Raw genomic sequence first — 22709 nt, 5'->3', positions numbered from 1 at the left:
ATCCAAAGAACTTCAAGATTCTACTTCTTTCGACTGTGATGGAGAGAAAGGAAAACACTTGTGCTACTTTGGAATCTATCAGCTTGTTATCGGAAAGACAGAGGATGGAATGAAAGTTTTATTCGATGCCCTTTCTTCCATGAACGCCAGTCCCGAACATACAATTTTAAGACTTATTATTTTTCAAATTTTTTCTATTTATTATCAAAGCAAAACTGACATAGTAAGCTCATCCAAGTTTTACATGAAAGCGCTAAAGGAATGCAGAGATGCGAATGACCCGTGTTTACTAGTGATCCCAACGACAGAGGCGACAACAAAAAAAGGTGGTGAACCCAGCACACCGGAGATTTGGAAAGCAAATTGTTTGATAAACCAGCCTCTTGAAATTGAAGTAATCGATCTTGTCAGCAAAGCAGTAAAACAATTCTCTAACAGTGCCACAAATCAGTTTTTTGGCAACTTAGTGCTCAACATACTAAAAGACTCTGAGTCAGTTCTCCAGACGAGCAAACCTGGTTGGTTCACTTTTCATCGTAATGCTGTTCGTTTGCTAAAGTCATTCAGAAAATATGAGGCAGACGCAATAACGCTTACCGAAGAAAGAATAAGCTTTCATCAAAAAGCACTGCAGCAAAGCAAGAAAGGGAAAGAAAACAACGTCGGAAGCCCAGAACAGCACGAGGAGGCACTAGCGCAGAACTATTGTGACCTTGGCCTCATACAACACAAAAGAGACAACTACTCTGAAGCTCTCGAGTCACACAAGTGTGCGCTTGATATCAGACGGAAAGTGTTTAGTGAACAACATCCACAGACCGCTGACAGCTATCATTCAGTAGGGGTTATACAATATTCACTGAGCAACTACACCTCCGCTCTCGAGTCAGCCAAGCGTGCGCTTGATATCAGACGGAAGTTGTTTGGTGAACAACATCCACAGACCGCTGACAGCTATCATTCAGTAGGGGTTACACAACATTCACTGGGCGACTACACCTCCGCTCTCGATTCAGACAAGCGTGCGCTTGATATCAGACGGAAATTGTTTGGTGAAGAGCATTCAGAGACGGCTGACAGCTACTATTCTGTAGGGGTTACACAGCATTCACTGGGCGACTACACCACCGCTCTCGATTCAGCCAAGCGTGCGCTTGATATCAGACGGAAAGTGTTTGGTGAAGACCATTCAGGAACAGCCGACAGCTATCATTCAGTAGGGGTTACACAACATTCACTGGGCGACTACACCTCCGCTCTCGAGTCCAAGAAGCGTGCGGTTGATGTCAGACGGAAATTATTCGGCGAAGACCATTCAGGGACAGCCGACAGCTACCATTCAGTAGGGGTTACACAGCATTCACTGGGCGACTACACCTCCGCTCTCGATTCAGCCAAGCGTGCCCTTGATATTCGAATGAAACTGTTTGGTGAAGAACACCCAAAAACTGCTGACAGTTATCGTTTAGTGTTGTTCCTCACGGAGTACAGTTCATAGCTGTCTACCGGTCAACCAGTGAGTATTATGACGAAATTATGTCTTAATTAATAATCTATTCCTGGCACAACTGACGTTAGAGGATGACCTCCTAAGTAAACGTTCAGAACGATCTTCTTTTTCGGTCATAAAAAATGATAAAAGTAATCAGTGGCGGATCTAGACCTTGAAATAAGGGGGAGGCATTTTTTGTATATCTACACCTAATCATTTGTATAATAATAATTAATAATTTATACATTTATATAGCGCTAAAACTATAAATATTCTAAAGCGCTGTTTACTATATGTAAAAATAATATAAAAATATAAAAATTAGAATGAACCTACATACAAATCAAACTAGAAACAATGTGATTGAAAAGTTAAAACGCTTAAACACGAAATGCTTTCTTAAAAAGGAAAGTCTTCAATTGACTTTTAAAAGTCTCCACTGATGACGCTTTGCGAATGTCAACAGGAAGCTCTTTCCACAGGGAGGGGCCTGCCTTGACAAAGGCTCTATCCCCAAAAGTTTTCAGCATTGTCTTAGGGACAACTAGCATATCATGGCCATCGGAACGCAGGTTGTACCGACCAACAGGCTTGGTCTTCAAAAGGCCAGAGATGTAAGGCGGAGCTTTCGCATGAAGGGCCTTGTACACCAGTAGCAGTATCTTAAACGTCACCCGGTACCGAACAGGAAGCCAGTGTAGTCTACTTATTAAGATGGGAGTAATATGGTCAAATTTAGGGACCAAGCAGACCACACGTGCCGCGGCATTGAGAACCCTTTGTAGACGGTCATATTGGTATTGTGGGAGACCATAGAGTAGTGAGTTACAGTAGTCGAGATGTGAGGTGACGAAAGCATGCACCAAAATCTTCGTTGTTTCCTCCGAAAGGAATTTCCTGATCTGCCGGATGTTATAAAGACTGCGGAATGCCTTACTACACACTTTCCCAATGTGAGAATTCATTGACATGTGGGAATCAAACCATGCTCCAAGGTTGCTCACCATCTTCACAGGTTCGATCGTTGACTCTCCAACTGTAATCTTGTCGATATGAATCTTGGACAATTGCTGCCGGGAACCGATGATTAAAAACTCGGTCTTGGTGTCATTAATCAGAAGGCGGTTAGAAAGCATCCAGGCACGGACATCAGCAACACAGTTCTCGATATCAGGTGAATCAAAGTTCTCGTATCACAGTTCTCGTATCAGGTGAATCAAAAATAAGGAGGGGTGCCGCGCCCCCGAGCCACTCCCCTAGATCCGCCACTGATACTAATGGGGGTCATTGACCTTGTTTATGAGTTAGAAGCACTTAAGAATGCCGGTCGCTTAGAATCCAACATTTTGTGGCAAGAGGATGGAACTTCGATTTCTTTCATACTTTTAAGTTAGATAGGCTAGGGTATAACTTAAATCACTGTATAGTTCTTTCGATTGAATATCCTTTTATTTTAAAGAAAAATGCAAATAACAAAAATCCGTTAAAATCGTCATTTGAGGCGCTAAATTATTCATGATTTTTGCACGAGTTTGAGAGCCTCGCGTGCAAAAACAAATCACTCTACCGTCTTTTAAACACTCAAACCATAGTTAGCAATCTCTAAACATCTACTGAAATGATTTTGGGAAATATTGCGTTGTTCTTTGTAGACAAAATAATTTTATTTCGAAGGCATACAATTCACTGCCGTAAAAGTACTTGGTAAATAAAATTAATTTTCACCATGTGCGAAACCTTCAAATCGTTTAAGCTTCTGGTGGTTGAATGTTAGAAGAATGGTGTATAAATCCCTGTAAAAATTTCTCCGGGCAAATGATTAAAAGCAACGTGAGATCTTTTCGAATTCGGTTAAATATGCAAATATTTGACCTTCCGCGGTCAACTTTGAAGTTACGGGTCAGAAATAATTTTTGTTCCGTGTTCCAAGTCCTAACCCATTTAAGATCAAATTAAGCATATGAAAAAAATATGTAATTTTCTAACCTTTATCTGCTGTAAAAGGTAGGTTCGAAGGCCATTTTAGCATGATTACGGCTCTTATCATTCGTCGCATCTGAGCTTCGTTTTCCTTCCGCGGTCAACTTTTAAGTTACGGGTCAGGCATGAATGACATGAATATTTCAACCCGTGCACAAGTCTTAACCCATTGTGGGTCAAAATAATCACACACAAAAACATTATGAAATATTCTAACCTTAATCTGCTGTAAAAAGCAGGTTCGAAGGCCTTTTAAGCACGATTCCGGCTCTAAGCATCCGTAGTAATTTGAGCTTCGTTTGTGCAAGTATGTCATATTTAGTGGTCGAAATCCAATCTGTGATCAACTTTCGGCGCTTCTCGTCACCACTGCATCTTCTTCGACGGCATACGCCGATTGTTAGTATTGCCTCGTTAATAGTACACAAAAAAATAACATCTGATCGCTAAACGGCATGATGTCGGCGCTTACAGTAGCTTACAGTAGCTTACAGTCCCATCTTGCAATGGGCCGTCTGTTCGTCACGCAATACTGTGTCATGGACATTTTTTTAGGGGGTAGTAGGTGGGTGTGGGAAAGGTTGAATATGCGGAAATGCTTGATTTAATACTTTATGACAAGTACGTACTCGAGACAGCAACAACAACAACAGCAACAACAAGTACAGTGATATCTTTAGGCAGACAAGATAAAGCACACGTACTGTCAGTTGACAAGCGTTTGGTACAGTGTAATGCAACTGTTCGCGAATTCTGTTGCTCGCGCGGGGTTGGTTGTAATACCGGGGGTGGAAGGAGGATATAAATCTTTACTAAACAAGTAGAGTTTTTAAGTAGTTATTCCCTTTTTTACTGTAGAACCGAAAACGAAGAGAAAAACTCGCGTCTATGTTTTTTGGGGGGTGAGGGGGTGGGGGCCGGGGGGTTCTTGGTTGGTTGGTTAGCAAAGTTTTATTTTTTTTCACAAAGATACCTAACCAAATATCGCATGTCCCAGTGTATAAATGGTTAATGATAGAAGTAACGATAAGTTTTGATTTTTTTTTCGCAATCGAGTGGCAACTTAATAAAAACATTGCATCGCAATTTTTTTTCGCCCTACGGTAAATCTGGGTGACCTGTGGCTTCGGGTGGTCATTCGTCAACCTGTAACAAAGTACTTTCTTGGGGTGCCGTTTTGAACATGCTGTCGAATTCATGATGTCTAAATTCAACAATAACTAATTTGAAGTTTAAACGAAATTAAAACATGTTAAAAAAAACCTCAGTGCTAAAACTCTTTGCTAAAAAGGAAAAGCAAATTGCTATGGCAATTCGGCGTGTGAAAAAAATCGCCAAATTTATTTTAGTGGCTTCCTAAGTAAACAAAACCTTGGTCGTGCTAGTTATTGGCACCGTCTGTTTGCTTAAAGGCAGCGCGTGAACATTTTTTTCAAAGTTCAGTTTATTTCACTGGAAATGGAAGGTTGTTGTTCTTTTAAGGCCCTTATTCGTGGAGCTCTTGACAACCTCGTTATACAGTTTTAATATAGTAAAGAAGTAAATGGTTTGAACCCAGTATCAGGTCGTAAAGTGTGATCGTCCGGTTGAGAGTTGCTCTGAAAACTCTAACCTGCGATCAGGCTTTCTCCGCCGCGAGAAAAATAACTTCTGATCGCAGGTTATGAAAACTCCTGGATAGGGAATATTTTTTGAGGTTCTCGGTCCATAAGTAGGGTATCATTTTGGCAATGTGTTCCGGGTGTGATCCTTAGATAGGGTACCTAAATTCTATCAGCTAAAATAAACGCCCAGCTAAACGAAAAAAGGTATCTTAAAACTGAACTTTTTGTTCAAGTATTGGTAAAGAGATTTTATAAAGATTTGTGTTTTGCCGTGTGCGGTTAGCCGTTATTTGTGTCGGCAAGGAACGCTTTTCCTCCCCTTGAATAGATTGTTATTTTTCGGTTTTGGGCCTTAACGAAGTTTTCAAGAGCTGCCTTGAAAACACCAAACAAATAGCTAGCTTCTGAAGTTTGGTTTTTCACGGGAAAGAGTCATGTTAGAGTTAACTAAATTAATACTGGGACTTGTGACTGCTGATGTCCTTCTCACACGACAGTAGAATCAAAACCGCAAACTCCACGAACAAGGGCCTTAAAAGAACAACAACCTTCCATTTCCAGTGAAATAAACTGAACTTTGAAAAAAATGTTCACGCGCTGCCTTTAAGCAAACAGACGGTGCCAATAACTAGCACGACCAAGGTTTTGTTTACTTAGGAAGCCACTAAAATAAATTTGGCGATTTTTTCACACGCCGAATTGCCATAGCAATTTGCTTATCCTTTTTAGCAAAGAGTTTTAGCACTGAGGTTTTTTTTAACATGTTTTAATTTCGTTTAAACTTCAAATTAGTTATTGTTGAATTTAGACATCATGAATTCGACAGCATGTTCAAAACGGCACCCCAAGAAAGTACTTTGTTACAGGTTGACGAATGACCACCCGAAGCCACAGGCCACCCAGATTTACCGTAGGGCGAAAAAAAATTGCGATGCAATGTTTTTATTAAGTTGCCACTCGATTGCGAAAAAAAAATCAAAACTTATCGTTACTTCTATCATTAACCATTTATACAGGACATGCGATATTTGGTTAGGTATCTTTGTGAAAAAAAATAAAACTTTGCTAACCAACCAACCAAGAACCCCCCGGCCCCCACCCCCTCACCCCCCAAAAAACATAGACGCGAGTTTTTCTCTTCGTTTTCGGTTCTACAGTAAAAAAGGGAATAACTACTTAAAAACTCTACTTGTTTAGTAAAGATTTATATCCTCCTTCCACCCCCGGTATTACAACCAACCCCGCGCGAGCAACAGAATTCGCGAACAGTTGCATTACACTGTACCAAACGCTTGTCAACTGACAGTACGTGTGCTTTATCTTGTCTGCCTAAAGATATCACTGTACTTGTTGTTGTTGTTGTTGTTGTTGTTGTTGCTGTCTCGAGTACGTACTTGTCATAAAGTATTAAATCAAGCATTTCCGCATATTCAACCTTTCCCACACCCACCTACTACCCCCTAAAAAAATGTCCATGACACAGTATTGCGTGACGAACAGACGGCCCATTGCAAGATGGGACTGTAAGCTACTGTAAGCTACTGTAAGCGCCGACATCATGCCGTTTAGCGATCAGATGTTATTTTTTTGTGTACTATTAACGAGGCAATACTAACAATCGGCGTATGCCGTCGAAGAAGATGCAGTGGTGACGAGAAGCGCCGAAAGTTGATCACAGATTGGATTTCGACCACTAAATATGACATACTTGCACAAACGAAGCTCAAATTACTACGGATGCTTAGAGCCGGAATCGTGCTTAAAAGGCCTTCGAACCTGCTTTTTACAGCAGATTAAGGTTAGAATATTTCATAATGTTTTTGTGTGTGATTATTTTGACCCACAATGGGTTAAGACTTGTGCACGGGTTGAAATATTCATGTCATTCATGCCTGACCCGTAACTTCAAAGTTGACCGCGGAAGGAAAACGAAGCTCAGATGCGACGAATGATAAGAGCCGTAATCATGCTAAAATGGCCTTCGAACCTACCTTTTACAGCAGATAAAGGTTAGAAAATTACATATTTTTTTCATATGCTTAATTTGGTCTTAAATGGGTTAGGACTTGGAACACGGAACAAAAATTATTTCTGACCCGTAACTTCAAAGTTGACCGCGGAAGGTCAAATATTTGCATATTTAACCGAATTCGAAAAGATCTCACGTTGCTTTTAATCATTTGCCCGGAGAAATTTTTACAGGGATTTATACACCATTCTTCTAACATTCAACCACCAGAAGCTTAAACGATTTGAAGGTTTCGCACAAGGTGAAAATTAATTTTATTTACCAAGTACTTTTACGGCAGTGAATTGTATGCCTTCGAAATAAAATTATTTTGTCTACAAAGAACAACGCAATATTTCCCAAAATCATTTCAGTAGATGTTTAGAGATTGCTAACTATGGTTTGAGTGTTTAAAAGACGGTAGAGTGATTTGTTTTTGCACGCGAGGCTCTCAAACTCGTGCAAAAATCATGAATAATTTAGCGCCTCAAATGACGATTTTAACGGATTTTTGTTATTTGCATTTTTCTTTAAAATAAAAGGATATTCAATCGAAAGAACTATACAGTGATTTAAGTTATACCCTAGCCTATCTAACATAAAAGTATGAAAGAAATCGAAGTTCCATCCTCTTGCCGCAAAATCGAGAAATTGTCTGATTGTTAGAGACCGGTATTCTTAAAGCTAACTTATGGGTGTTTTTGTTAATTTATTCTCTTGTTATGGTAGCCTTTTATGTCAAAAATGGTAATAAAAAGTCACCAAAGATTGGTAATTCGTTTCAGACCATTGTTTGAGGGTGACAGTTTCGGCCCTGAACCACCTTAAATTGCACTTTGGAAGAATCGAAGTATTTGTTCACAATTTTCACCTGATATATACAAAACCAAATGAGTTTTTTAACCTTACTGCGGGTTCTGGCTATTTATGCGAGATAAATTTTTATTGTTGATAGTTAACGACTTAGTAGTAAATACATTTTTCTGAAAGATCACAATTTACTCTGTATAAGAACTTTTAACGTGCATGGATTGCTTGACAGACAATAACTTGGTCTGTGCTCGTGTTATTTTTCTTTCAGGTGGAGACTCATTGATCTAACACGAGAACTGAAGCATGAACCACGTGACAGGAAAGTTTTCTAGTTACCGATTTTGCAAAGTAAACAGATCTTCCAACAAACCTTTAGACCAGGGCCGTAAATAGGGCTTTCCACAAGTTGTTCGAGATTTCCGAAAAAGTTGCTCGTAATTTCTCAAAAAGTTGCTCAAAAGTTGCTCCAAAATTCCAAAAAAGTTGCTTCTGATAATAAAAGTTGCTCGAAAGTTGCTCCAAAAAATCCAAAACGCTGCTTCTAATCAAGTGAATTTCTCTAAATATATAGTCTGGGAGCAATGGTATTCCCGTGGGATTTTCGTGAAGATTTTTGCCGACTAGTTTAGAAGTGTTAAGGGAGACCTAAGGAACACGATAAATGTTGTTGGCAATCTTGTAACCCGTGCAAAGGCCTTCAGAAGGGGAATTTAAAAACATCGCCTATTTGGCTTAGCATGAAAACGAGGCTGAATGATGAACTTCACAAAAATGTGGTATTTATTGGTATTTTAGAATAACTATTAGCAGTTTCGATAGACTGAGATGTCCAAAAGAATATCTTAACTGATATGGATAGTCTCAATCACGTGACCATGAAATCGAGGCGGCATTTTCTTGTGGTTCATTGAACCTGGAACGGAACTGGAACCATAGTGCCTCCCGTCCCCTCGCCAAACAGTTTCCAAGATATGTCAGTAGGAGTCAATGAATATCCCGGCGTTGGGCAATTTAACGAAATTAAAAGGCTTTGTATGGTCTAGTGACGCTAGTAAAATTCGTCTTTTCAATATATGTAATATGTCTACAGACCCTCCCATTCCCCCTCTCAGATTGTAGCAAGTTTTGTGGGTGAACGTTCTACGCATCGCTACAGTCGTCCATTCCTCCTCCCTATTTTTTTCATCCGTAACCATCTGACTGTGGTAACTTAGGACTGCATACTCTGTTGTTGTTAAAAGCGATGATCTGGTATTGGGTACAGAGAATTGCTTCATAAAGTGCACCCTGCGTAGGTGGTAGCCTGTTCTTTTTTCACATCTACCACATGAGGTCTTTATCATCATGATTCGAGATGCTTGTTCTGAGCTACAAAAGTCTGGCAAACATACTGCTCTATTATTATTGCTGTCTTCTATTCTGGATACAGCGTCGTTCCAAGACATCCGAAAGCATTAATTATGTCCTTGTCTGTGTCTCTGAAGGCTTTTCAGCACGCAGGAAAAAACTTCCAGTTATGTTAGCCTGCGAATAAAGCCGCCTCTCATATTCGCTCCCGCTACAGTAGCGGGAGCGAATGAGAGGCGGCTGTATTCGCAGGCTACACATAGTGCTGCAATTTTAGCACTGCCAAGAGCGCTAGCAATCGACCCAAGTTCAATTACATGGTGGTTCTGGCCAGTGCCAGTGACTATGAACAGTCTTTGATACCGTCTGACCTATCAAGGTACTGCAGTTCTGCCATAGCGTCAGCAGCAGGGACTCGTAGTTGCAGTTAAGGCTCCGCGTCCACATTTAATGTGTCATCTTCGTTATTCTGAGTATCCGTGTTCGTTCTCTGCTGCGATTCACCTCCATGCTTGTAAAGAATTATCATTAACGAGCTCTTTGCGGAACAATGGAGCATCATACCGTTGGGTGCAAACATAGATTTTGGGACCACAGTAGATTCATTTAATAGTCAGGAAACTCGACCACTTTATCCTTGCAAGATACTTTGATACCTTTCCGCTGTCTTTCCAAGGAAGAAGTTTGCGTTTATTTGTTCGGGGACCAGCGGTTCACTATGTTCGTGTGAATTCTGTCTTTAGCAAAGATCTTACAAAGTGCCCTATCTCTCTCACTTTTATGGCAAAGATCACTCTTCATCGCTTCAGGCATGATCATGACTACTTTGGCTACTACAATTTTTAAGTTCTTTACTCTTTTCTTTAAACGGGGTAGCAAAGTTCCGCATTGTGGTCAACAACCAATCAATAACTCTGTCTTCGCGTTATGAAAAGCTGCATCACTGAAGACATCGCAGCCATTTGCTTTGCCTTAAGAAAAACTTTGCTCTAGCACTTAGGTTTAGAGTGATCCCAATTGAATAAGTCCTCCTGCAACCTTCATGCAACGGTTGATATGATCAAGAGTGGTATCCCATCCTATCGCGGTTTCTTGTTCACTTCCTTGTTGCCATGAAAAAATTTCTATAGACCTCAAGGCTTCTTAAAGTTATGACAACGGTTTTTTTTTCTACCATTAATTTTCACCCGGTTTTCACTACGTAGACATAAAAGCAGTCTAGTTTTGAAACACCTAAGAAACAAAAGTTCAATAAATGATTGATTTTCCTCTTTGTCCACGTTCAGAGCCGAAAGAATCGCACTTCATTCTATTAGGGCATTTTGCAAAATAATGGGCATCTTTGACCTCTTATAGTTCACACCCAATAGGTTTCTGTTGCTGCAGTTATTGTTAATTTTAAACTTAACATGTCGAGGTTTTAACAGTTTTAAACAATATACGAAATTAATTAATATCTAAGAATCTTAATTTGATATTGGAAGTAATCAGTTGTTTCAAAGCTTGCCATTTAGGGCAGCTTTTAAAAAATTAAAAAAAAACCTAGCTCGGCCCTTCAGACCGGGCTTTTTTTGGACTTTCTTGGACCGAGGGAACCCCCGCACCCCACCACCACGTAGCTTCTAGAATAACTTTCGGCAATCACAATAAAGCTAATAGGATGTATATATGTCTGAACATCTATCTTTTTGTATACGTTACGAGGGATGACTACGTAACATCACGTGCAATTCAAGTACATCACAATGTCAAAACAGCCGCCATATTGGATCCGCCATCTTGGATTTCAAAAATTTTCCTAAACGCAAGAAAACCACCCAAAAGTACTGCAAAGTACTTAAAATCAATAAAACTGTGCTTACGAACCGTAAAAAGGTGAAAATATTTGCATTTAAGTTAATTTTCATTAACAGAAACACGAAAATTACAAATTTGGAAAAACATGCCAGTCAAAATGCCGTTGCCGTGGTGATGTCAAGTTCCTGAAACAACAATCTATCCCACGAAATTATTCTCGGATAAATTTTAGATAATCTCGCAAAGTTTGGCAGCGTTTGGTTAAATCCTGAAAAAGTTATAAGCGTTCAAAGTCAGCGCAGGCGTGAAAAGCCCCCTCCCCCGGGTCTCAATAGGGCTAAGACCTGTGACCAGTATAATTAGTGCAAACATAGTATTTTCATTTCACAATTTTAAGGACTAGGAAAATTTCATCCTAAAATACAAAAAACGGCAATATTTCAACCAATTTAGAGCTTGCGCGAAGCAATTTAGAACTTCAGCCTCGTTTTCATGCTGAGCCACACAGGGCACATTTAAACGCCCCATAGAAACCGTCTGCACGGGTTACAAAAGTGCCAACAACATTTATCGGGTCCCTTAGGCCCTCCACAACACTTTTACACTGGTCGGCAAAAATCTTCACGAAATTCCCACGGAACTTTTTTCAGCGACATTTGCTCCTGGACTAATATGCTAATTTCCCTTTGAGAGTAAGATTTCCAAGCAGTTTTATGCAATTGTACAGCAAAAGAAGTACAAATTTTTTCCTTAAAAGGAAAAAATTTGTTAAATAACAAGGATTTCTTTAACTTAGAAATATCGTGAAGATATCAATGACGTCATGTTTGCTGATGAGATTTGTAATGTGTTTATGCAAAATGAGCTGAAAGTTGAAATGTCTTCGGCAAACTCCGTAAATCTTCGGAAACGTTCGTATTGCCTTTTAACAACTCTCGGATTATCTTCGGAGATCTTCGGTCTGGAAATTGCTCAAAATGCAACAGGTTGCTCATGAGAAAAAAAGTTGCTCGAAGGGAAAAAAGTTGCTCGAATCATGAAAAGTTGCCAAAAAAGTTGCTGAGCAACTTGTGGAAAGCCCTAGCCGTAAACAGATCTTTGGCACAAACGAGGCAAGATCTTGCAAAGAGTTTCTGAGAGCAACCCTCCAGAAAATTTGGAAATCTCTTTCTTGGACATTTTTCATGGTGTATTTCTTGAAAAAAATTCTCTTGTTCAACTGAGGATTAATTTCCCAACTAAACATATATATTTTTTTAACTTTGGGTTAAAATCTAGACGAGGCAGGTGCATCGTCTTGCCTCTTGCTAGTTACGGCCCTGTAGACCACAAAACAGTCGTGTTTCGAACGCGCTTTGTCTTCGAACTAAAGGCCTTGAGCCAGTGTCAAAATCGGAGTGTGAACAGGCCCGTAGCCAGATTTGTCTGACAACCGAGGCAATTGCGAGTGGTCTGATTGCTGCTCTGGGGTTTATATTCGAAATCAAGAAGACTGGAAATGCTTTTTTTGCCAAATCAGAAAAAGAAACACTCTTTTAATATTTACTTTCTTACTTACTGGTAATGCATATAATCTTACAGGAACATGAAAAAATAAAATAAAACAATGAATACACAATTTTTACCTAGGCAACTGCCTCGGTTTGCGTGTTACTGGCTTTGGCACAGGTGAGACTCGGTGCTTGTTAAAAAATTTAGAGAAAAAAAAACACAACTGTTTTGCAGTCTAACAAACCTTGACTTTGGCATAATTTCTTCATTGAAAATTGATGCATCTGCTTACGAGATCCAGAATCTACAGTCTAACAAACCTTGACTTTGGCATAATTTCTTTATTGAAAATTGAACAAACCTTGACTTTGGCTGAAAATTGATGTATCTGCTTACAAGATCCAGAATCTACTTGTAGACTATAAAGCCATCTAAAATTTTTTAGATGTTTTTGAACTAAGCTTTTTGTAATCTGTCTTCACTTCTCGTGATATATTTTTATTATGAGATATTATTTGAAGCTGTTTGTATCATCAAACACAGTTAAACGGAATGTTAATTCATTTATTCGTGTACTTTATTGTGATATTGTGTGTGACTACTAGAGTTACTCGATCGTGAGTTAAAGGGTCTTTGTTATGGATTTGATAGAAAAAATTTATAGCAGTTATCAATTTATTAATTAGTAATTTAAAGTATAACAAATTAGTATTTTTTCTCAAAACCTTGTCGGTCGCGTTTCCACGAGCTGAACGTGAAAGGAATTCCGAACTTATTGTTACAAATTGAAATAAAAGTATTGAAGGTATTATGTACTTAAAGTACTTAGTACTCCTGACATTGGTTTTTATGAGATATTGTTGGTAACACGTTCTTAGTTCATTATCCGATCTGAAACTTGGAAAAAACTTACTAATATGTTGCAAAATTGCAAAGGGGTGGACCTATAGCTAGCTGTTTAAACGACCTATATCTGCTATATATCCTTAGTGTCTTGTAGGGTTCTTGCCTGATCAGACTGCAAAACAAGTTCTTAGTTTGAATTTGTAAAAATGATCTCTGCAATTGATATATTGCTCGAGTTGTTTTGTTTCGACCAATTACTGATTATCTTAAAGATCGGGCACACTAGGCGACAAGTCGCTGCAACGTGTCGAGGGGACAAGTTGCTGAAACATGTTGCCTCGTGTGACATGGTGCATTTTTGCGACATTCTTTTTCACATTCCCACTCTTCGAAGTTCTGTTGCGTGTGCACCGAACAATCGCCTTGTCGCAGCGACTTGTTTTGAAGCACTACATACGGCGCGAGTTGTTGCCTATTGTGTCCCGACCTTAAAGGGAAAAACGATTTCGACACTAACTTCATCGTGGCTACTAGAAGACCGGAAGTGCTTTGATCTTTTAACTGTACGTAGTGAGGGTCTAAAAGAGAGGGAGGGAGCGCCCCAAATATGCGTTCTCAAGTTCTCTCGAATCCCAGTCCCAGTTCCATTATTTTTTGTTTGTTATTCCCCGTCCCAGAGGCCCAGATCTCATTTTCCCATTGAAAATGTGCCCAAATCCCAACTTCCTTTTTACTCATTCAGGTCCCTCTGTAGAGGGACGGAGTAGAGCCGAATCCCCTGTAGACTTACCGTTATAAGTCGAGCTCCCATGTCTTTGAGAAGGTACAAATCTCCCGAAAAAGTTCCCTCCTTTTGCAAATGTAAACATGTGATGTCATATTTTAGACACCCAAAACGTCTAAATTTTAAAATTGTGTTATCCTTTGTTTATTTAATTATCTTCAATCCCTTTCCAACATAAGTACATCGTTATTTTTGCTTGTTATCCCTCCACCACCGTCCCCCGGTTAATGCCAGTTGCTCTGGTCTGTATATTCTTGTATGAAAGGTTATACAATAGAATTCGTTTTCAAATAGACAATAAATTTTTAACCGTTCAACGTTAAAAAAACGTCTTTGGTCAGAAAAGGCATAAAAAATTTTATCTTTCAGGGCTGGGGTCCAAAAGAGTTTAAGCAACGCCTAGATTGGTCTCCTTAAGAGGTTAAATTCAAATTTTCCGACGATTATTCCCGTCTCTTTCATATGGGAGTCCCCCTGGTCAAGGTAAAAAGTGGTGTCTGCTCAGTTTCCACGTCGTTTGTCAGATTGTGTATAATATCAAGTGTGGAACTCGATTGTGATTCACACAAAGCAAAAAGTGCGCCAAATAAAATTTCCACGAATTTTACGGTACTTAGAGCCTACTTGTATGAAGAAAAGTTGTTCCTAGTAGGTGCTTGGGTTTCCCTCTCTCACGAGCTGCTTCGATCGTTTATATGAGAAGAGTTGCTACTGCCAACCGAGCAGAAAACTGCTGCCCGGTTCACGCATGCTCTGTATGTTCAGACAGGTCCGTAGAAGGCGAGCCAAAAGAGTTCTTGTTTGCATGGAGGAAAGTTGGCCTATCCCTAGGCTCACCCTTCAACTGAGCGAATGAACAAATTTTGCGATTTCTCATGTAAACAGGTCGCTGCTCTTTATACTTAAACAATGTATGAAACGTTCTCTCGCTTGGGGTGGCTTTGTATGGAGGTCGAGGGTAACCCTCCTACCAGGGACATTTTTCTACGTAAATATATAAAAAAGACCATATGGCTTCCTCTGTGTCGTCTGTAGATAGATAAAGTACATAATTATTAGAAAGGTGGACACTGCTTTGTCAACGCGGAATTGGGAGTCTGGAAAACTCGAATAGCGAATAGTACGAATAGTGCGAATAGTGACGAATAGTCGTTGAATAGTCGCGAATAGTGACGAATAGTCGTAAATAGTCGCCGTGAATAAGCCTACAGGGTTTCTAAAAATTTACCGCCACATACACAGAGCAATCTAGAAGTTCAAGCAAATTTTTTATCATATGCTTGTCCGCTCACTCTAAATGAGAGTGCAAGTCAAGATCTAATTGACAGTAACTATATAATGAATCACTTTTATTGATCTCAATGCCGACTGACCATAAACTTTATCTATATCTACTCACATTTAATTCTCATGAATCGCGATGCGAGGTACGTCCTATCAGCAAAACAAAATTCAAATGAGAGAAAAGAGTTCTGTAATTAGGGCCTGTTTACATGATGATTCCGGAATGACTTTCATTCCGGAACGAGACCATTCCATCCCCATATATTTCTCTGTATCTGTTTACACGATGCCGATATGAATGTCAATAAGTAATTCCGGAATGAGTTCAATCCGGTTCTCTTTCCGGAAAAAAAAGTTTCGTTCTGGAATGACATTTCTTTCTGGTATCATGTAAACACAGAACGAATTTCGTTCCGAGATGAAATCGCAACTCGTGTGACCGTTTTAATTTAGAGTGAAAAACGTAATAGCATTTACTGTTTAGCCCCAAAAAGCAGCTCTATGGTCAAATTGCTCGTTGAAATTGCAGATACGACCATTAATGGGCACAAAAACATGTTTGCGCGAAACATGCGCCAAGGTAAGAGCTGTTAAAATTGATACTGAACGTCACTCTGATGATGATCGAGCAGATCGTTTAATATCAATTTTAACAGCTTTTACCTTAAGTTTTATTTTTAAATGCGCCACCTTGTTTTGATCTCGCGTGAAAACCGCACACGTGAAAATGCCTTTGGTTGAACGGGTCGACTCGGTCATGTAAATGCAGAACGAACTTCTTTCAGGAACGAGTTTCGTTCCGGAATGAAAGTCATTCCTGAATCATGTAAACAGGCCCTTAAGTTTATCGATGTGACAAGACAATAGAAGTTGTGTTATAAAGTTGTGTCTTCCTTTTCTTTTCTGGACTCTGCCTGGGGCTGTCGATCACCGGCAAGAAAACACAGAAAACAATAACAAGCTAATGAATACGCATTTTCAACGGTATAAAACATAAGAAATTCCGTTTATCATTTATAACTTCTCTCCTACCAAGCATCCATTTTAGCGGGAAAATCCCACGTTGTTGCGAGGTACTGGGAACTACATGTCTCTAATTCGTCACGACTACTCGTCGTGACTATTCGTACAACTCGCTGTTCGGAACTATTCGCTGCATCGCATTTTCACAATTTGCAAAAGGCCCTGTTTGCATGTTTAAATCAGGAGCAGTCGCGTTGTGTACAAAATATCTAAAGAGTGGACAAGTCATAAAAGATGAGATAAAAACACAATCAATCTTTTGTCGCACTATCAATAAAAGTGGATATTTTCCCTGTCAAACTTAATCGCTCTGTCATTTATCTCCACTCGTTCACATCACGCGCGCAACACAGGGCTTGTTTATTCAGTCTAATGTTGCAAGGGACACCCCCGCTTTCGATTTCAATCGCGAGCAAAAGGCCCATAGTCACGAGAATGGCTTTTTGACCTTTCTCTTTTCAGATGTTTTATAGGCTTTTATCATGCCAGTGGATTGAATTCCCAGAAAGGTTTGTTTACTCGAAATTCTACGGAATTTCTTTAAAACCTCTCGTATGTTGTTCACTTAGCCTGTCCGAAATCGTGCGCAGAGTTCTTGTTTCTTCAAAGGGACATCAATAACGCTGAGGGTAAGTGATAATATTGTAAGATTGGTTGCAAGATATCCCAAGCGGAAACAGACTGTAGGTCATTATCTATCGCAATGCATGTTTACTCCAGGAGCACCCAAAGAGAAACTTTTAGCGAAAGTCTTGGAATGTCGTTGCTCTCTTTTACCATATCGTTAAGGGCTTTTCAAAAGGATGTTTGTGTAAACTATACACGGTTTTATCTGTTCGAACTTTTAGCTGAATATCAAAGTGACAGATAAAGGGAATTACGAAATTTTATTACTCGAATTTGCGAGCTGTTGTCGCCTTTCTGCGCAAATCGTAGCTGATTTTCCGTAACGGCCAAAAACACATTTAGGGTACCTCTCCGAAAACAACAGGCATTATATCCATTTCTTTATTTCCCATTGATATAATATCACAAAGTTTAAATAAATTAATAAATCTGAGGGAATTGCGGTCCTTCACGCTGAACAGATTTCCACCGATATAATCATGGGACTTTTAAATGGAAAGTTCGATTAGCTATCGAATTTAACCGAATATATACAGTTCGCTGATTGAATTTGATGGTGAAAGGTTTGGTAAAAGCATAGTTAGTAGAGGGTACTCTTTGTGCCGAGTGTACAAGTTCATTCAAAATGGCGGACAATGCAAACGATCGTTTTATTTTTGGAGACGATTTTAGAGAAATTCTAGATATTTCAGAAAGCGATATAAAAGGCCTGGATGAACATTTTTCGGTCGCAGTTAGTAACGTTAGTAATTAAAGTATAACAGTTTGTAATTTTGAGTCGTCTTTTCGCACCACTAAGCTTAAATTCACTATTCACTATAGTGACAAACGAAATAAGCTTATATATTTCCCTTCCCCTCGATGAAAATCTTCTCCAGGATTCCGTTAAATCAAGAAATACTTAATTATATTAGAATTACTTATACTTATACTAATATGGAAATCATTATACTTGTATTAAAGCTTTGACGAAGTCTAAGCGATTTGATATATTAATATAGTGATCTGTTTGTATTTAATATTATTGTGCTTGTGCTTTATAATACTCGAAAAGAAAAGAATACAATTTAGCTACCGCAATTTATGTTTTTTTTAACCTTTTGGTTATTCTACAATTTTTTCTGTAACTATGGTAATAGTAAATAGAACCAGCTCTTGAAATCCAATCGAATCCAGTCGAACATTTATCATAAACGAAGCGAAAACAATCTTCCTTTGCCGATGCAATACGATATATTATCCTCTGAAACGATGTTGAGAAAAATCGAAGGCTTCAGACGTATTCGTTATACGTAAATAGCATGATGGTAGTTGCTGCCATCTCGAACATTTTGCATGGTCGCGCTTTGATCGTGTTGCTGAAAGGAGTAAAATAAGTAAACCTTATTTACCATCAGTGAATAATCAAGGTTATATTTTTAGTTAAAATCATCAACAATCATTTCCATTTCTTATTTATATTTTTTTGGTAGGTATAGAGGGAGGGGTAGCAAGCCACCTAATTCACCCCTCTGGATCTGTCACTGCAATTTTAGAAATTTGGACTGTAAGTAAATTTTTAGTTATGAATTATGTAAATTTTATCAATTTAATACAGTAGGTGCTAGTCATACTGAAAAAAAAAACTTTTAGATTGATACTTTTATAGAAAAGATATCAGGAAAATCATCACTTATTATATGATAGTGAAGATGTAATTGTCATTTTAATTATTTTTAAGATATGTTTCAGTGTATGAAACGATTCATTTATCATCTTATTTGAGATGAAGGTCCCTGTTTAAAGTGTTCTGGAACTAGTTATAGGTAACTTAACCCATGAAAAACATTATCTTTGAACATCTAAAGGTAGATATAACCTTCATTTGCGGAGAGAAATCCAGCCGCGGCTATAAATATCGATTCTTTGAAGACACGCAGAAACAACTTGAGAAGTTTAGCTTCAATTTTCGCGTTGTAATCCATTTTCATCCTACTACAAACCGTCTGCAGCCAAAGACGCTTGTCAGCAGTTTCAGCGCTCTAATCTAGCAATTGTTAATAAAAATAGACCATTATTTTTAGGTTTCCTACAACACTAGAAAAATATATTTTTTGCTGTTCAAACATCTGTTGAAATCCGTGACAAAGCCCTTTTAAACCCCATCCAGACCTTTTTTCAAGGCATATGACCACAACAACAGTTATCAAAGACATGAAAAAGAGAGTGTGACCATATTGCAAAACGTCTATCAGGCAGGAATATAGAACACTAGGGGTGGAGGGGGGGGGGGGGTGGATGTTAGCAAATATTTTTATTTGATTTCTTAGTTAAAATTATCAACAACCATTGCTATATTTTTCTTTTTTAATGTGGTTATTTATATATTGTTGATAGGTATAGAGGAAGGGGTAGCAAGCTGCCTAATTCACCCCTCTGGATCTGTCACTGCAGTTTTAGAAATTTTGACTGTAAGTAAATTTTATTTTAGTTATGAATTATGTAAATATCATCAACTTACAGTAAGCTACGTCATATTGAAAAAAAACTTTAGATTAATACTTTCATAGATAAGATATCAGGAAAACCATCACTTATTATAACTAACGGTTAATTTCTTTACGTAACGGTTAACAGACGTTTTAAACATTAATTCCCATTGTTTTAAAAACATAAAAGTCAACTTCTGTTGTTTTAAAACGCCTATTTTTATTTCAAATTATTTTGCCGCTGATTACCACGTGAAGAGAGTATATCATAATCTCTTGGTTTCAGGTCATATGACTCTAAGTCGAATTTTTTGGCTTAGTCGTTACGGTTAACATACGGCTAACTGGCGGTTAAAACGTTTCAGTTTTTTTCTTTTTTAAAAAAAAAAAAATTTGGCCATAACATGTTTTTGTTCATATTGAGACCCTCTGTTTTAAATAATTCAACGGCCAGTTCAGATGCTTGATATTGGCTATAAGTCGAAATACTTAGAGGAACGCCGCTCCAACAACTTTATTCAAAGTAACCAGGAGGTGTTAAATATGACGGCCAACATGATTTTGTTAGCAATCTGTGTATTAAGACTAGCAAATAGCCACCTTCAGAGTCAGTTCCTTTCAACGTATGCATTAAGCATGTCAACTTTAACCACGAGGTTGGGAACTTTAACGTGCAGCACATGTTCCTGGATTGAATTAAGTCTCAATATATATATAAAAAAAATACATTCTCTTGACAAAAAGCTCTCATCCTCACTGTCTCAGAGGTACTGGTGCAACAAACCCGACGCCAGGCTATGTAAGGCGGACAACTCTCCCTGACGGTGTACTATTACTGTCGGTCAATACCCATCATTGAGAGATATCACTGCATTGATAGATGTAGGAATCATTTTTAAATTTCCAACAGGTATAGATTTCCCTTAGAATAAATCAATCGTGACAAAGACCAAATAACAGAAACTAAACTATTTTTGGTGGAGGTTCTTAGGCCGTAAAAAATTCTTCGCTGCTGTTCTTTCAACAGGGACAGTAAAATCATCCCGATGATATAAACACAAGTTTTGCACTGAAATTAGTTCGTCACCATCAATAATGGCTCTACAGCCCTTTACCAACGAACAGTTGAACTATTTCAAGTTTGCTTTTGTCGTGCTGAATGAGTTCCCGAAAGCCTTACGCCAAACCTTCAAACACATGTGGTACAATTCCTTTGCACATCTTTCTGGTTACCAGCCCTGGGATGACTCCATTACTGTGCGGAACATGTTTCTCGCTACAGAGGGTGGCAAAACCAAAGTACCCACACACCTCTCCTATGACGAATGGGATTGTACAGCCCTGTTCCAGGCCACGATCTTCGCGCGGTCCTTCGCTTTGCCAGACAGTACAGGTCTTTACAGGACACTCAGTGATTTGTACGTGAAGCCCTGCAAACTACCTCATGGAACGTTTCATTTATCTGTTGTCAGCCCGAGCGGAAATAATGCTGAAACGTTTGCACTGGCGATTGATCAACTGCGACTTCTAAGGAATGCTTTTTGTCACTCATCCAGCTCCGATATTGACAAAAAGACATTTGATCAATACATTCAACACACCAAAAACGCGATCAAAGCTCTTGGAGTCACGACTGACCCTATTGATGCCGTTGGGAGTTTGACTGAGTCTGACTTTCCTACACAAAGAGTTTGTCAGCTAGAAGATGACATCAAAAAGGAGCTTCAGACAGAAAGCAAATTCCTCAAGGAAAATGTGAAAGATGAACTAACTGGCGTGAAGGATGAACTAGTGGGTGTGAGGTTAGATATTAAGTCAACTGCTGCCAACCAAGAAATCATGATGAATGAAAAAATTGCCGAGATCAACCAGAAGATTGAGGAACTGAAGACGACTGAACAATCAGGTAAAATCTGAGAACTCTAGTTAGGGCTTAAGGTTAAACAAATGTTTAATCATGTGAACCATATTGAAACCGATCTACTATATATTTGTCAAAAAGAAAATCGTTTATTAACCTGAAGAACTTTTATTGTTTTGTGTTTGCTAGGAACTAAAACATTTCTACCAAGATCAAATCTCCCCCCAAAGGTCCCTCACTTCACTGGCCGCGAGACCGAATGTGACGAAATTGTTGGTCACATGACTTCCGAATCAACCCGACTCGTCTCAGTCTGGGGATCACCAGGGTTCGGAAAAACGTCTATTGCAATAGCCGTGGGACATACTCTTCAAGCACGTGACCTGCCCGTCTACTTTCTCTCATTACGTGGGCTTAAGTCAAAAAGCGATTTAACATCAAAATTTCTCAGCCTTCTCCGACAGTCTGAGACACTTGAAACTGATAAATTACAGCGTTTATCAACTGATGATGAGCTTGGTGTAATTTTTGGCAGACTATCAGATCGCTGTGTTATAATCCTCGACAATGCTGATGACCTGTTTGAATGTGGCGTGCCAAACGTAAAGGAAGAGGTTATCAATTTGATTGGCGATCTTCTCAATCGCAGTGACAAGGTCAACTTCCTTCTAACCACAAGGGAGTCGTTGTCTTTTTTGAATCTACATTTCCAGAGACACGAGGCTGTCAGAATAAGACAATTAGATAGTTTATCATCTCAAGCCCTGGCCCGAGAACTGCTTCCGGAAGCGAGCACTTAACAAAAGTTTCGCAAATCTGTGGGCAGGTGCCTCTAGCCATAAAGTTATTGTGTTCTTCCATTTCTGAAGATTTCGCTCGATGCAGTCAATATCTTGATGAGTTCATGAAGAGTTCAGATAACATTGTTGAAATGTTGGACGACCCAGATTATCCAAGCAATCTGAGATTGAAAACCTTATTCGACTCGTCTTTCCAGAGACTCTCTAGTAAAGAACAAGAATCTTTGGTTGCACTGTGTATTCTTCCGGCGCAGTTTGATTTCAAGATTGCTGCAGCTGTTTTGTGGATAACAAGAACAACGGAAGCAGAGAAAGTACTGCGAAGACTTCAGCGGAAATCTCTTATTGATTGTTGTTTCAATTCTGATAAATTCTCTGTGCATAAACTAATTCAGTCGTTTGCAAAAGAAAAGGGAGAAACTGACATGAAAGAAACGATTCTCGTTTCAATGTCTCGCTTTTATGCATTTTACGTTGACCAATT

General features: G+C 38.9%; 1 protein-coding gene and 1 pseudogene across 4 annotated transcripts in view; both read left to right on the top strand.

Annotated features, from left to right (window-relative positions):
- LOC144654284 (uncharacterized) overlaps window positions 1–22709 on the top strand; it is a 115698-nt gene that overhangs the window by 6891 nt on the left and 86098 nt on the right. Inside the window, exons 1-3 of one of the 3 annotated variants that reach the window (XM_078514379.1) lie at window positions 17022–17098; window positions 18569–18642; window positions 20592–21366. The exons of 1 other annotated variant lie outside the window; for it this stretch is intronic. In XM_078514379.1, the coding sequence (XP_078370505.1) occupies window positions 20660–21366 (707 nt within the window). In that variant the 5' untranslated portion in view covers window positions 17022–17098; window positions 18569–18642; window positions 20592–20659. One more of the 3 variants, XM_078514383.1, reaches the window with a different exon arrangement.
- LOC144654482 (uncharacterized) overlaps window positions 1–22709 on the top strand; it is a 48464-nt pseudogene that overhangs the window by 19846 nt on the left and 5909 nt on the right. The gene's annotated exons all lie outside the window — the stretch shown is intronic.

The sequence above is a fragment of the Oculina patagonica genome, chromosome 5 (genome assembly GCF_052425735.1).
Source record: "Oculina patagonica isolate OP01 chromosome 5, crgOcupat, whole genome shotgun sequence".
Classification (NCBI taxonomy): domain Eukaryota; kingdom Metazoa; phylum Cnidaria; class Anthozoa; order Scleractinia; family Oculinidae; genus Oculina; species Oculina patagonica.
The sequence above is the reverse complement of the archived record's forward strand: the minus strand, read 5'-3'. Positions and strand labels throughout refer to the sequence as shown.